This window comes from Melanerpes formicivorus, unplaced genomic scaffold, assembly GCF_026170545.1.
Source record: "Melanerpes formicivorus ecotype bairdi unplaced genomic scaffold, bMelFor1.0.p_v2 SCAF_243, whole genome shotgun sequence".
NCBI lineage: Eukaryota > Metazoa > Chordata > Aves > Piciformes > Picidae > Melanerpes > Melanerpes formicivorus.
The window spans coordinates 107,543-122,688 of NW_027142595.1; the positions used below are offsets into that span (position 1 = coordinate 107,543).

Genomic DNA, 15,146 nt, shown 5'->3' on the forward strand with positions numbered 1-15,146 from the left:
GGGGAAGGGAGGGGAAGGAAGGGGAAAGGAGAGGGGAGGGAGGGGGAAGGGAGGGGGAAGGAAGGGAGGGGGAAGGAAGGGAGGGGGAAGGAAGGGAGGGGGAAGGAAGGGAGGGGGAAGGAAGGGAGGGGGAGGGAAGGGAGGGGGAGGGAAGGGAGGGGGAGGGAAGGAAGGGGGAGGGAAGGAAGGGGGAGGGAAGGAAGGGGGAGGGAAGGAAGGGGGAGGGAAGGAAGGGGGAGGGAAGGAAGGAAGGGGGAGGGAAGGAAGGAAGGGGGAGGGAAGGAAGGAAGGGGGAAGGAAGGAAGGAAGGGGGAAGGAAGGAAGGAAGGGGGAAGGAAGGAAGGAAGGGGGAAGGAAGGAAGGGGGAAGGAAGGAAGGAAGGAAGGGGGAAGGAAGGAAGGGGGAAGGAAGGAAGGAAGGGGGAAGGAAGGAAGGAAGGGGGAGGGAAGGAAGGAAGGGGGAGGGAAGGAAGGAAGGGGGAGGGAAGGAAGGAAGGGGGAGGGAAGGAAGGAAGGGGGAAGGAAGGAAGGAAGGGGGAAGGAAGGAAGGAAGGGGGAAGGAAGGAAGGGGGAAGGAAGGAAGGAAGGAAGGAAGGGAAGGAAGGAAGGGGGAAGGAAGGAAGGAAGGGGGAAGGAAGGAAGGAAGGGGGAAGGAAGGAAGGAAGGGGGAAGGAAGGAAGGAAGGGGGAAGGAAGGAAGGAAGGGGGAAGGAAGGAAGGAAGGGGGAAGGAAGGAAGGAAGGAAGGGGAAGGAAGGAAGGAAGGGGGAAGGAAGGAAGGAAGGGGGAAGGAAGGAAGGAAGGAAGGGGGAAGGAAGGAAGGAAGGAAGGGGGAAGGAAGGAAGGAAGGAAGGGGGAAGGAAGGAAGGAAGGAAGGGGGAAGGAAGGAAGGAAGGAAGGGGGAAGGAAGGAAGGAAGGAAGGGGGAAGGAAGGAAGGAAGGAAGGGGGAAGGAAGGAAGGAAGGAAGGGGGAAGGAAGGAAGGAAGGAAGGGGGAAGGAAGGAAGGAAGGAAGGGGGAAGGAAGGAAGGAAGGAAGGGGGAAGGAAGGAAGGAAGGAAGGGGGAAGGAAGGAAGGAAGGGGGAAGGAAGGAAGGAAGGGGGAAGGAAGGAAGGAAGGGGGAAGGAAGGAAGGGAAGGAAGGGGGAAGGAAGGGGGAAGGAAGGGGGAAGGAAGGGGGAAGGGGGAAGGGAGGGGGAAGGGAGGGGGAAGGGAGGGGGAAGGGAGGGGGAAGGGAGGGGGAAGGGAGGGGGAAGGGAGGGGGAAGGGAGGGGGAAGGGAGGGGGAAGGGAGGGGAGGGAGGGGGGAAGGGAGGGGGGAAGGGAGGGGGAAGGGAGGGGGAGGGAGGGGGAAGGGGGGGAAGGGAGGGGGAAGGGGGGGGAGCAGGTCGAGGAAGAGTTCGAAGGCTTAAGCCGGAACCCCCCCCAAACCCCTCCACTGCCCCTCTCCCCTCCCCACCCACAAGGTGGATTTGGGGAGGGGTGGGGGACAAAGGGAGAGGGCTTTGTGCCCCCCAGCCCACCCCAAAAGCTGCTGCTGTGGGGAAGGGGGAGGGAGAATGGAAGCTCCTGGGGAGGGGGGAGCAGGTCTCTAAAGACCTGGGGGGGTGGGGGCAGGGTCTCTAAACTCCTAAGTGAGGTCCTCAAAGCTTTTGGGAGGACCTTAAAACCCTGGGGGGGGGCTAAAACCCTGGGGGGGGGGTCCCCAAAGCCCCCCCAGATCCCTGGGGGGAGGCCTGAAGAAGAGCCCCAAGGCCCTGGGTGGGGGTTCAAACCCTTGGGGGGGTCTCAAGGCTCTGGGGGGGGGTCCCAAGGCCCTGGGTCAGGGCAGACCCAAACCCAACTCACCACAAGCCCCTGGGGGGGGGGCAGGAGCTGCTCCTCAGGACCCCAAAGGACCCTCCCCAGGTGTCTCCAAAGGCCTCTCCTGGGGGGGGGAGGGGAAGGTCCCCCAGGAGGTCTTGGCAAGGTTGAAAAGGGTCTGGGGGGGAGAGGAGGGAGCCCTGGGCTGGTTTGTAGGGGGCTGGGGGGGAGGGGCCTGAAGGGACCTGGAGTCAGCCAGGAGGGGCTGGGGGGGTCCCAGGGGGGGTTGAGGGGGGCTGGGGGGGGCCTGAAGGTGCCAGGGATGAACTTATAGGGGCTGGGGGTGTCTTGGGGGGGGCTGGGGGTGTCCTAAAGGGACCTGGGAGGAGCTTAAAGGACCTGTGGGGGTCCTGGGATGGTTTGTAGAGGAGCTGGGGGGGAGTCCTGGGGTGGTTTGAGGGGGGATGGAGAGATGCTAAAGGTGCCAGGGATGAACTTAAAGGGTCTGGGGGTGTCTTTGGGGGGGCTGGGGGTGTCTTAAAGGGACCTGGGAGGAACTCCAAGGGGCTGGGGGTGTCTTGGGGTAGTTTGTAAGGGGCTAGGGGGGTCCTAAAGGTGCCAGGAATGAACTTAAAGGGGCTGGGGGTACCTTGGGGAGGACCTGGGGGTTCCTAAAGGGACCTGGGAGGAGCTTAAAGGGTCTGGGGGAGTCCTGGGGTGGTTTGTGGGGGGCTGGGGGGGGTCCCAGGGTGGTTTGAGGGGGGATGGAGGGATTCTAAAGGTGCCAGGGATGAGCTTAAAGGGGCTGGGGGTGTCTCGGGGGGGGGGGGCTGGGGGTGTCCTAAAGGGTCCTGGGAGGAGCTAAAAGGGTCTGGGGGGGCCCTGGGATGGTTTGTAGGGGGCTGGGGGGGTCCTAGAGGGTCCTGAGATGAGCTTTAACGATCTGGGGGTGTCCTGGGGGGCTCCTGAAGGGGCTTGGGAGGAACTAAAAGGGTCCTGGGGTGGTTTGTAAAGGGCTGGGGGTGTCCTAGAGGTGCCTGGGATGAACTCCAAGGGACTGGGGGGTGTCTTGGGGGGGACCTGGGGGTGTCCTAAAGGGCCCTGGGATGAGCTTAAAGGGTCTGGGGGGGGGCCTGGGATGGTTTGAGGGAGGATGGAGAGATCCTAAAGGTGCCAGGGATGAGCTTAAAGGGGCTGGGGGTGTCTCGGGGGGGGGGGCTGGGGGTGTCCTAAAGGGTCCTGGGATGAGCTTAAAGGACCTGGGGGGGTCCTGGGATGGTTTGAGGGGGGATGGAGAGATCCTAAAGGTGCCAGGGATGAACTTAAAGGGTCTGGGGGTGTCTTGGGGGGGACCTGGGGGTGTCTTAAAGGGACCTGGGATGAACTTAAAGGGTCTGGGGGAGGGTCCTGGGATGGTTTGTAGGGGGCTGGGGGGGTCCTAGAGGGGCCTGAGATGAGCTTAAAGGATCTGGGGGGGTCCTGGGGGGCTCCTGAAGGGACTTGGGAGGAACTAAAAGGGTCCTGGGATGGTTTGTAAGGGGCTGGGGGAGTCCTAGAGGGTCCTGGGATGAACTTAAAGGGTCTGGGGGTGTCCTGGGGTAGTTTGAGGAGGGATGGAGAGATCCTAAAGGAGCCAGGGAGGATCTAAAAGGGTCTGGGGGAGTCTTTTAAAGGGACCTGGGATGAACTACAAGGGTCTGGGGGGGTCCTAAAGGGACCTGGGAGGAGCTAAAAGGCTCTGGGGGTGTCCCGGGGCAGCCGGGGGCGGTCCCGGGGGCTGGGGGCGGGGCTGGGGCGGTCCCGGGGGCGGGGCTGAGGGCGGGGGCTGGGGGCGGAGCTGGGGGCGGGTCTGGCGTTGGTGCCGTGGGGCTCGGTCCCAGCCCTGCCCCCCCTTGCGTCACGTGAGGGCAGGAGAAGGACGCAGGGGAAGGGCACAGCCGCTGCCACGCGGCTCCGGCGGCAGGATGGCGACGGCGGCTCGGAGGGGGACAAAAAGCATCGCCCCGCGGCCGAGCTCCCGCCCTCAGCGCCGCTCCCCGGCCCCCTCAGCCCCTCCCGCCCCGCCGCAGCTCACCAGCCGGCAGCTGCCGCTCGCCCGCCAGCACCTCCGGCACTTCTCCCGCGCTCCGGCCCCGCTGCCGCTCCCCAACAATGGCGGCCGCGGCCGGCAGGGGCAGCTCCTGGCTGGGCCTCGGCAGCGCCCAGGGGGAGGAGCTGCCGCGCTCCCGCCGCCTCTCATTGGCTGCGGCTGCCCGGCCGTGGGCGGGGCTTCTACTCCGAACTGCGACCTGCTTCCGCTCCGCGTCCCACGTGGCCGCAGCAGCCGGAGGGGCCGGGCCGGGGTCTCCCTCGCAGCGCTCTCTGCTCGCCAGCAGCCTGCCGGGGCCGGCGGCTCCCTGTGCGCTGAGCTCTTCCTCCTCCTCCTTCTCCTTCGCCGCTTCCCCCTTGTCCTGCCGTCCAGGTGGGGTGAGTGAGTCTCTGGGGCTGAGTTGGGGGTGGTGGGGTGGGGATCAGGGAATGCTCTCTGGGGGGCTGGGAGGGGTCGGGAGAGTCGCTTGGGTTGGGGAGGGGTTTGTGGGGCAGGGGTCGGTGGGGCTGGGGCGGGGGGGAGCCTCTGCGGGGATCTAGGGGGAATCGGTGGGGTTTGTCTGGGGGCTTCTGCGGATATGTGTGTGGGGGTCCATGTGATCCGGGGGAGATCCGTGGGGTACGGGGTGGGGGTGGGTCTGTGGGGTCCGGGGGAGCTCTGCAAGCTTGGCGCTTGGGATCCGTGGGGTTGGGGCAGGTGTCGCTATGATTGTGGGGACCTCTGTGCGGCTGTGGGGGTTTGGGGTGGCCGTGGGGGAGCTGTGGGCTAGGGCAGAGTTGTGCAGGGTCGGTGAATGTCGTCTGTGCTGTTCTGGGAGGGGTCTGTGCGGGTGCGGGGCCGCGGGTGGGGTTGGGGTGGGGGCTCGGTGGGGTTCCTTGTGCTGCTGAATCCCCCTGCTCGGCCAGCTGCAGACTCCCTCTGGTTGCTGCTGTGTTGCAGCAGGAGCCATTGGTGCCCTGCAGGGGTCCTGGGTAGCGTGGGGGCTGGGGTGCAGCAGAGGCTCCTCTGGGGGGGGCTCTGGGGGAGCCCTGGGGAGTTGGAGACTTTGTGCCGGCAGCTGCTGTGCTAAAGGGCAGTGCCTGGGCTGTGGGCTAGGCTCAGGGGGGAGCCCAGGCTATGCCCTGGCTGCACCCAGGCTGTGCCCAGGCAGTGCCCAGGTTATGCTTTGGCTGTGCCCAGGCTGTGCCCAGGTTATGCTTTGGCTGTGCCCAGGCTATTCCCTGACTGTGTCCTGGTTCCTGATGTCAGTGATGAGGCAGATGATGCTCTTCAGACCACTTCTTACACCTCACCCCACACCCCAGGGCAGGAGTCACCTGAGCTCTCACTCCCTCTCTGTGCCCCCCTTCATCAGCTGCTGTGTGAGGGGGCTGCAGGGTCCCTCCCCACCCCTCCTCTGTAAGCCTCTCCCTTGGCTTGAGCCCTCCAGCTGATCCCAGCCTTTAGCCTCGGGGCCCTTCCATTCTTGTGCTCCTGCTTCCAGCCCAGGTCCCTCAGAGGCTTCCTCAGCCACCACATTTGTTTTCCCCTCCCAGGGCCACAGGACAGCAAAGACTCCAGGGCCAGGGATGGGCTGGGAATGAGGGAAGGGCCTGGGGGTGGTCAGGCAGGAGTTAGGCCTTGTCCCCCACCAAAGGGGAAGGGCTCCAGTGCCCAGCTGGAAGCTGTGTGTGCAGGAAGTGCCAGAACCTGGCAGCACTGCAGGGGACCAAAGGAGTGAATTGTGCTGCAGCTCTGCATGTGGCAGCTGGGAGATGAGCAGCAGCCCCTGGGCACTGTGCCCTCCCATCCAACCTCATCCTCACTTTGGGGATGTGGGGTGGCAGCTCCAGGAGAACTGCAGAGAGAAAGGGGCAGGGAGAGAAGGCAACAAAAAACCCTTCCAGCTGAGGCTCTTTATGCTGCATGTGTGTGTGGATGGTGCTGGAGCTGCACCTGCTGTGTGTGTCTGTGGGCAGTGTGGTAGCTGGCAGGTGCCGGGCGGCTGCTGTGCTGAAGGGCAGCGGCTGGGCTGAGGGCCAGGCGCGGGGGGGAGCTGTGGGCAGGCTGTGTGCTGGGTGCCGTGGGGGTGTCAGGCGTGGGTGCTGTGCTGAGCCTGAGCTTGGGAGCGCCTGGGGCTGGTGTCAGCTGTGGGGCGGTTTGGCTGTGCTGGGGGTGGTGGCATCCAAGGCCTCTGTGCTCTGCAAGCTCTTGAGGCACAAAGATTCCCTGGGGGCTTGCAGAGTGATTCTCAGTTTCTCTGCAGGCCTCCTGAGCACAGAAAGGCTCAGGGCACGAGGAGCTTCTGCTGTGTGGCTGCAGGCTGAGAGCTGTGCAGAGCTTTTGTCAGCTGTGCTGGCAGGAAGCATGGTCAGAAGCAGACTGCTGTGCTGCAGCTGCTCTGCCCCTGGGGAAATGCTTGCTGGCAGGCAGCCAAATGAGGCTGAGCTGTTGAGTGTCTGCTTGTGGCTGAGGAACTGCATTGACTTGGACTGAAAGGTTTGGCTTGGGCTGGGGGCAGCCTGTTGTTGATGGTTTTGGTGGTGAGAAGTCCTGCAGCTTCCTTGGAGGAGCTTCAGCAGAAGCCAAAGCAATTCCCTTGCTGCTCTTTGCTGTGCAATGAGCTGGGAAGGGAAGGAAATGATTGCTGCAAGTGAGCAAAGCAATTGCAGTGCTCTGCAAGTCTCAGCAGTGCTGTGGGCAGCAGGGCCAGGGCAGGGATTGTCCTCCAGCCCTGGGGATGCCACCCCTGGAATGCTGGGGTGAGTTTTGGGCCCCAGACTCCAAGAAGGACTTTGAGGTTCTGGAGCAGGTGCAGAGAAGGGCAAGAAAGGTGTGGAAGGGTCTGGAGAGCAGGGCTGGTGAGGAGCAGGTGAGGGAGCTGTTCTTGAGCTCTGGGCTCGGGGGCTGGCTCTGGGCTTGGGATGTGGTTTCTGACCTTAGTTGCTGGCTCTGAGCCTGGGAGCTGAGTCTGCACTTTTGATGTGAGTGTGAGCTTGGGGGCTTCTGACCTTAGTTGGTGGTTCTTGAGCTAGGGGTACTGGTGCTGGGCTCTGGAAGTGGTTCTGGGCTTGGGGTCTGGGTCTGATCTTGGGTGCTAGTTCTTGAGCTTAGGAAGTGGTTCTGACCTTAGTGGCTGGCTCTGATCTCAGGGGTGAGGCTCTGGGCTCAGGAGCTGATTCTTGAGTTTGGGGGCTGGCTCTGATCTCAGGGGCTGGTTCCTGAGCTTGGGAAGTGGTTCTGACCTTAGCTGCTGGTTCTAGAGCTTAGGGTCTGGCTCTGGGCCTCAGGGGCTGGCTTTTGAGCTCGGGGGCTGATGCTGAGTTTGGGGGCTGGCTCTGAGCTTGGGAAGAGATTCTGACCTAGCTGCTGGTTCTGGGCTTGGGGACTGGGTCTGAGGTTGGGGGCTGGCTGTTGAGCTTGGGAAGTGGTTCTGGGCTTGGGGCTTGGTTCTTGAGCTTGGGACATGGTTCTGACCTTAGTTGCTGGTTCTAGAGCTCAAGGTTGGCTCTGAGCTCAGGAAGTGGTTCTGGGCTCAGTGTCTGAGTCTGAGCTCAGGAGCTTGTTCTTGAGTTCAGGGGCTGGCTGTGGCTCAGGGGCTCATTCTTGAGTTCAGGGGCTGGCACTGAGCTTGGGGACTGCTTTTTGAGCTTGGGAAGTGGTTCTGACCTTAGTTGCTGGCTCTAGAACTCAGGGGCTAGTTCTGAGCTTGGGAAGTAGTTCTGACCTTAGGTGCTGGTTCTCAAGCTTGGGGGCTGGCACTGAGCTCAGGGGCTGGCTGTCAAGCTTGGGAAGTGGATCTGAGCTTAGTTGCTGGCTCTGAGCCCAGGAGCTGAGTCTGCATGTTAGATTTGAGTGTGAGCTTGGGGGCTGGTGGGCTGGTTCTTGATCTTGAGAAGTTGTTCTGACCTTAGTTGCTGGCTCTTGAGCTTGGGGGCTGGCTCTTGAGCTGGGAAGTGGTTCTGACCTTAGTTGCTGGCTCTTGAGGTTGCAGGCTGGTGCTGGGCTTGAAGGCTGGTTCTGAGCTTGGGAAGTGGTTCTTGAGCTAAGGAAATTGGTTCTGACCTTACTTGCTGGTTTTGGGTTCAGGGGTCAGGCTCTGGGCTTGGGGGTTGGTTCTTGAGCTTGGGAAGTAGTTCTAACTTTGCTTGCTGGTTCTAGACCTTGGGGTCTGGGTCTGAGCTCAGGAGCTTGTTCCCTGAGCTCAGGGCTGCTTCTTGGGCTTGGGGGCTGGCTCTGGGCTCAGGGGATGGTTTTTAATCTCTGGGGCTGCCATTGAGCTTGGAGATTGGTTCTGGAGCTTGGGAAGTGGTTGTGACCTTAGTTGCTGGCGCTGAGCTTGGGAGCTGGCTTTGAACTTGGGAAGGGTTTCTGACCTTAATTGCTGGTTCTCAAGCTGAGGGGCTGGTGCTGAGCTTGGGGTCTGGTTGTCAAGCTTGGAAAGGGTTCTGACCTTAGTTGCTGGCTGTGGGCTTGGGGTGTGGTTCTTGACCTCAGGGCCTGTCTCTGAGGTCAGGGGCTGGTTCTTGAGCTTGGGGGCTGGTTATGAGCTTAGGGGCTGGCTCTGAGCTTGGAAAGTAGTTCTGACCTTACTGGCTGGCTCTTGAGCTTGTGGGGGCTGGCTCTGGAGCTTGGTTCTGACCTTTGTTGCTGGTACTGGAGCCTGGGGGCTGATTCCTGAGCTTGGAAAGGGTTTTGACCTTAGGTGCTGGCTTGGGAGCTTGGGAGCTGTTTCTTGAGCTTGGGGGCTGGGTGTGAGCTTGGGAAGTGGTTGTGATCTTAGTTGCTGGTTCTGAGCTTGGGAGCTGAGTCTGCACTTTTGATCTAGGTTCTGAAGCTTGGGTGCTGGTTCTTGAGCTTAGGAAGTGGCTCTGAGCTTGGGGGCTGGCTCTGAGCTTGGGGGCTGGCTCTGAGCTTAGCTGCTGGTTCTTGAGCTTGGGAAGTGGTTCTGATTTTATTTTCTGGCTCTTGAGCTTGGGGTCTGGGTGTGAGCTTGGAAAAGGGTTTTGAGCTTAGTTGCTCACTCTGGGCTTGGGGTCTGGTTCTTGATCTCAGGGCCTGTCTGTGAGGTCAGGGGCTGGTTCTTGAGCTTGGGAAGTGATTCTGAGCTTAGTTGCTGGCATGGGAGCGGAGTCTGCACTTTTGATCTAGGTTCTGGACCTTAGTGGCTGACTCTTGAGCTTGGGGGCTGGCTCTTGAGCTTGAAATGTGGTTCTGACCTTATTTGCTGGCTTGTGAGCTTGGGGCCTGGGTGTGAGCTCTGGAGGTGGCTCTCAGCTTGGGAAGTGTTCTGACCTTAATTGCTGGTTCTTGAGCTCAGGGGCTGGCTCTGAGCTTGGGAAGTGTTCTGATCTTAGCTGCTGGTTCTTGAGCTTGGGGCCTGGATGTGAACTTAGGAGCTGGCTCTGAGCCTGAGGGCTGGCTCTGCATTTCTGATCTGGATTCTTGTGCTTGGGAGCTGACTCTGACCTTAGTTGCTGGTTCTTAAGCTTGGGGGCTGGGTGTGAGCTTGGCCCCTGCCTTGAATTTAAAATGTGAGAGTTCAGGCAGTTGGAAGTTGAAGCTGAGCTGCTTTGCACTGCAGTGCTTCAGAGTTTGTGGTGCTCCAAAGGCAGATCTCAAAGAGCTGCTGCAAGAGTTGAGCTGAAGTGGCACAGTGCCCTGCAGAGGCAAAAGCTTTTCCCTGCCAGTCAGCCATTGGAATCCTCTCCCCAGGGCAGTGGTGGATTGCCCTGCAGGGCAGAGTTGGAAGGCTCAGCTTGGCAGGGGGCTGGGCCAGCTCCTTTCCAGGCCAGTGTCAGCTGGCAAGGTTGGAGCAGCTGAGCCTTGGGGTCCCTTGCAGCCTGGCATTGTGTGGCAGCAGAGCTGTGCTGCTGGTTTTGAGGGCACTTGGAAAGCTTCTGGAGCATTTGTGCAGAGTGTGCAAGACATCCCTGAGCCTAGCAACTCCCTCAGCTCTCTTCAGAATGAACTCTGCAGAGCTGGAAGAGCTTTCCAGGAATTTGGCAGAGGTTTGGGAGGAGTTAGGAAGGGAGTTTGGTTCTCCTCCTCCTTGTCCTCTTCCTTGTTCTCCTCTGCCTCATCTTTTTCCTGCTCTCCCTGGAGGCTGCCCTTAGACTCCTAGAATCCTAGAGTGGTTTGGGTTGTCAGGGAGCTGCAAAGGTACTGCAGTCCAAGTCCCTCTGCAGTCAGCAGGGACATCCTGCACTAGCTCAGGTTGCCCAGAGCCCTGTCCAGCCTGACCTTAAACATCTGCAGGGTTGGGACCTCAAGCCCCTCCCTGGGCAACCTGTTGCAGTGTTCCAGCAGGCTTCTGGTGCAGAACTTGTTCCTCACCTCCAATCTCAATCTGCTCTGCTCTAGTTTGAAGCCATTGCCTCTGGTGCTGTCCCTGCAGGCTTTGCAAAGAGTCCCTCTGCAGCCCTCTTGTAGTCCCCTTCAGGTACCAGAAGGTCACTCTTAGGACTCCCCAGAGTCTTCTCTTCTCCTCTCCAGTCTGAACACCCCCAGCTCCCTCCGCCTGTCCTGGTAGCAGAGCTGCTGCAAGCCCCTGATCTTTTTTGTGTTCCTCCTCTGGGCCTTCTCCATAAGGTCTATGTCCTTCCTGTGTTGATGGTTCCAGAGCTGGCTGCAGTGCTGCAGGTGAAGTCTCAGCAGAGCCAAGTGCCAGGATGGCCTCTGTCCATCTGTGGCCCTGCTGCTTTTGGTGCAGCCCAGGCTGCCCTTGGCCTTGTGGGCTGCAGGCTCCCCCTGTCTGTTCCTGTCCAGCTTCTTGTCCAGCAGCACCCCCCAGTGCTTTTCTGCAGGGCTGCTTCCTATCCCCTCCTCCCCCAGCCTGTCCTGATTGTGAGGATTGTGCCAGGCCAGGGGCAGGACCCTGCCCTTGCTCTTGTTGAAGCTCAGGAGGTTGCCCTGGGCCCCCTCTGCAGCTTGTCCCCTTGAGCTCCTCCACCTTGTTCTGCAGGGTATTGCCTTAGGTTGCAGGAGACAGAGAGGCTCTCTTTGAGCCTTGTGAAAGGAGTTGATGCCAAGCTGTGGCCAGAGGGTTGGATAGAATTGGGCAGTTTCCATGGCTGTGCTGTTCAGAGCTGCATCCTACAGTGCAAAGCATCCAATCCACAACAATCCATAGTGTGCCTGGGCCACGGGAGCCAAGCAACCTCCCTAGGCCAAAGCTTCCTCCAGAGCTGCACCAAAGCAGGCCAGAACCCCAGGCCCCAAATGCCTTCCCCCTCCCCCATGCCTCTCTGCCCCTCCTCCCCCATACCCAAGAGCTGCAGTTACAGATTCTGGTAGGCAGCTCCCAGCTGAGCCAGGCCGCTGCAGGCTGCAGTTAGCAGCACTGCCAAGGCCTCAAAGCTCCTCTGCAGAGAGAGATCCCAGAAGCTGTTCCTGGGAGCAGAGAGGAAGGGCAAAGGAGGTTGGAGAGTCTGTGCTGTTCCTTTGTAGAGAGTGAGTGCAGGCCTTGTGGGAATGAACTAAGCTAGATGACACTTTGTAGTGTCCCTCTGGACTCTGCTGTCCCTGCTGGCAGTCTCTGATCTCTGGTGTAAGACATCCCAGTGCCTTACTCCGACAACAAGGATCCTCATCCATGCTCTCATCCAGAGGCTTCTATTGGGCCCTGATGGATGTGTAGATCAGCCCTGGAGACTTGGTGGGGCCCTGGGGACTCTTAGAGGGCAGCAAGTGAGTGGAGATGGAGCAATGGATGGAGAGATGGAGGGTGAAGGCTGCAGGGGGTGGGAGGGCTTAGTTCAGCAGCTGTGTGGCTCTGCCTGACTCCTACCTCCAATGGTGCTGGCAGCAGCTGACCCCAGAAGCTCAAAACCCCAAAGCCTGCCTGGCTCAGGACAGTCCCCTGACCCCTCCTGACATGCAGCACGGCCCAAGCAGGCACTCAGGGCTCCTACCCACACAGCCCAGCCATCCCCCATGGCAGGAGTCACCTGAGGTCTCACTCCCTCTCTGTCCCCCTTGCTCTCATCAGTTGCTGCCTGAGGTGTCTGCAGGGTCCCTCCCCAGCCCTCATCTGTAACCCCCCCTTGGCTTGGTGCTGTTCTTTCAGCCCTCCAGCTGATCCCAGCCTTTAGTCTCAGGCCCCTTCCATTCTTGTGCTGCTGCTTCCAGCCCAGTTCCTTAGATGCTTCCTCAGCCACAGCATTTCTCACTCTACCCTTCCAGCTGCAGTGGCAGTGGAGGTGGGGGACACAGGGCCATGGGACACCCAAGGCAGCAGGGCCATGGATGTGCTGGGAATGAGGGAAGGGCCTGGGTGTGCTCAGGCAGGAATTAGGCCTTGTCCCCCCAAGAAGAGGAGAGGATGCAGGGCCCAGGTGGCAAATGTGTGTGCAGGGAATGGCAGAATCTGGCAGCATTTGAGGAGGTGAAAGGAGTGAATTGTGCTGCAGCTCTGCCTGCGTCAACTGGGAGATGAACAGCAGCCCATGGGCACTGTGCCCTCCCATCCAACCTCATTTTCTCTTGGGGATGTGGAGTGGCAGCTCCAGGGAACTGCAAAGAGCAAGCTGAGAGAAATGGTCAGGGAGAGAAGGAAGCCAAACCCTTTCCAGTGAGTCTCTTTGGGCTGCAGGTGTGTGAAGGGTGCTGGAGGTGTGAGATTTGGGCAGGAGCCAGAGGCTCCTCCAGCATCCCAGTGAGGGCTGAAGAGGTTTAGCAAGAAGCTGCCCAAGTCCCTTCCCCCTTTGCTGTATCTCCAGAGGTCATGAAGCTCCCTTTGTGTGTGTCCTGAGGGCTGCTGTGATCTTCTGTTGGGGAGTGGGCAGCAGAGAGGTGTGCAGGGCCGAGCTGAGCACAGAGTAGGTGTGGTGGGGGCAGAGCCAGGGAGAAGAGCTGGATCCAGAGCAAGATCTGCTGGCAAAGGCAGCTGCAGGCAGCAGAGGCCTGGGCAGGCAGTGGGAGGAAGCTTTAGGCAAGGCCTGGGAGAGGCTGTGTGGAGGCAGCTGTGTTGTGGTGCTGGCCTGCAGCTGTGTGCTGGGGGCTGTGTGCTGGGCAAGGAGCTGAGTCTGTACTTGTTGAGGCCTCCCATCTTGATCAGCCCTGGCTGTGTGCTGTGGCTGTGCTGCTGGGCTTGGGAGCTGCCCCCAGCAAGGCTGAGCTGTGCTGCCTGGTCCTGGGCAGTGCTGAGCCATCCCTTGCAGGTCAGTGCTCTCCTCTGAGTCCATTGCTTCTCTGTGGCAGGGGCTGAGTCCTCTCTCCATCATCCCTGCCCCTCTGTGCTGGGGAACAACAGAGTTTGCAGATCTGTCCCTTGGAGCAGCCCAACAGGTAAGAAACCCAGAGTGGGTTAACAGCAGGATCCTATGCCCCCAGGGCAGCTCTTAGCCTCCTCCACCTCCTCCTGTGCAGCATATTTCACCTCTCCAGGAACTCAGAGGCACATCAGGTGTTGTGGGAGTTGAGGAATGCTCCAGGCTGCTGGGGGTGAGTTGTGAGCAGGGGATGATATTTGGGGGTTGGGATCTGGAGGGTGGTGGGAGAAGGTTGGATGTGGCTTGGTCTTCCTTGTTCAGTGCTGCTGCATCCATTGTCTGAGCCAGGGGAGATCAAACGACAGGGCCTGGGCTGAGAACCACCCTGCTAATGCCACCAGGCTCGAGAGTGGGACAAGACCACTTGTAAGCCCCAGGGTACCTCAGGGCACTGATCACAGGAACCTGGAGTCTCAGCACAGGTATTGGAGGTCTGTGCCCACACTGTAGCAGAAACTGAAGGTTTGAGGTCCCCTCTGCATTCTCTTCTCCAGCTGGGTGTTGGGAGGTGTTGGGAGTCAGGGAGTGTCATGACCCAGGCAGGATCTGAGGGTTTGAGGTCCTGGGCTCAGGTGCTTCCATCTTCCCTACTGCACAGCTGTGACCCCTCCCTCCCACAGTATGGCCTCACAGAAGGACCCAGACAAGAGCTGGGAGGAGAAGCAGCACCCAGAGATCAAGTTGGAGAAGCCAATGTGCAGTCCCAAGGTAGAGGAGGATGAGGAGGAAAAAGAGGAGAAGATGGAGGATGATGCTGAGAATGACAACTATGAAGAGGAGGATAATGATGATGATGAAGGTGAGCAGGATGAGGGGGAGGAATGTATGGAGGAGGATGAAGCCAGAGCAGGTCCCTCAGTGTCACCCAAAGAGCTGAATCAGTGCCCTGAGTGTGGGCAGAGCTTCCCAGGTAGCTCAGATCTAGTGAAGCACCACTGCCCGCAGCCTGGCTCCCGGCCCTTCGTTTGTGGTGACTGTGGCAAGAGGTTCCGCTGGAACGCTGATCTCATCAAGCACCGCCGCACCCACACTGGAGAGAAACCGTTCACTTGTGCTGACTGCAAACAGAGCTTCACCCAGCGCTATAATCTCACCCGGCACTGCCTCACCCACACTGGCGAGAAGCCCTTCTCTTGTGACAGCTGTGGCAAGCGGTTCAGGCAGATCTTTACTCTTAGGAAACACCACCTCACCCACAGCAGTGAGAAGGCCTTTTTCTGCAGGGACTGCGGCAAGAGCTTCAAACACAGCTCCACTCTCACCATCCATCGCCGCATCCACACTGGAGAGCATCTGTTCCCCTGTGCTGAGTGCGGCAAGACGTTCACCAGGAGTACTCCATACATCCAGCACCAACTCATCCATAATGGTGAGAAGCCGTACAGCTGTACTGACTGTGGCAATAGCTTCACCCAGGCTGCAAGCCTCATAGATCACCGTCGCGTGCACATTGGCGATAAGTCTTTCAGCTGTGCTGAGTGTGGCCAGGCCTTCAGACACAGGAGCACTCACACTGAGCACCACCGCACCCACACCGGTGTGAAACCTTTCACCTGTGCTGCCTGTGGGAAGAGCTTCAGACGGAGCCAAAGTCTCACTCGGCACCGCCGCACCCACACTGGTGAGATGCCCTTCACTTCTGGCGACTGTGGTAAGAGCTTCAACCAGAAGCGATCCCTCAGCAATCACCGCTGCACCCACAACTGAGAGCAGCCTGCATTGGAGGGGAGGCATAAATCCACCTAAAATCTGTTGGGTAATCGTGACCCATCTTTGAGGGCCTTTCCAGCATCAAAATCATCTCTTTTTCCTTTGCAGTTCTCAGGGACTGGGGACACCAGCAGCAACCAACACCTCCTGCCCTTCTTAACACCAATTATTGCTAATGAGAACAATTACAGTGCTCAGTTGGCACAGCTGGAGCTCCCAGTGGAGCTCAGCAGGGCTTTGCCAGAGTCTATCTGGTTCTTCCCCAGGGTCTGTCTGGCTTTTCCCCAATGCTTTGTGTC

General features: G+C 59.8%; 1 protein-coding gene across 1 annotated transcript in view; it reads left to right on the plus strand.

Annotated features, from left to right (window-relative positions):
* Window positions 1-14,844, plus strand: part of LOC137458434 (zinc finger protein 850-like) — a gene marked incomplete at its 5' end in the record, with an annotated part of 119,581 nt that extends 104,737 nt beyond the window's left edge. The window contains one exon of the mRNA XM_068169908.1: window positions 14,052-14,844. Coding sequence (XP_068026009.1) covers window positions 14,052-14,844 — 793 coding nt within the window. The remainder of the gene's footprint in view (window positions 1-14,051) is intronic.
* Between the last annotated feature and the right edge of the window lie 302 nt (window positions 14,845-15,146).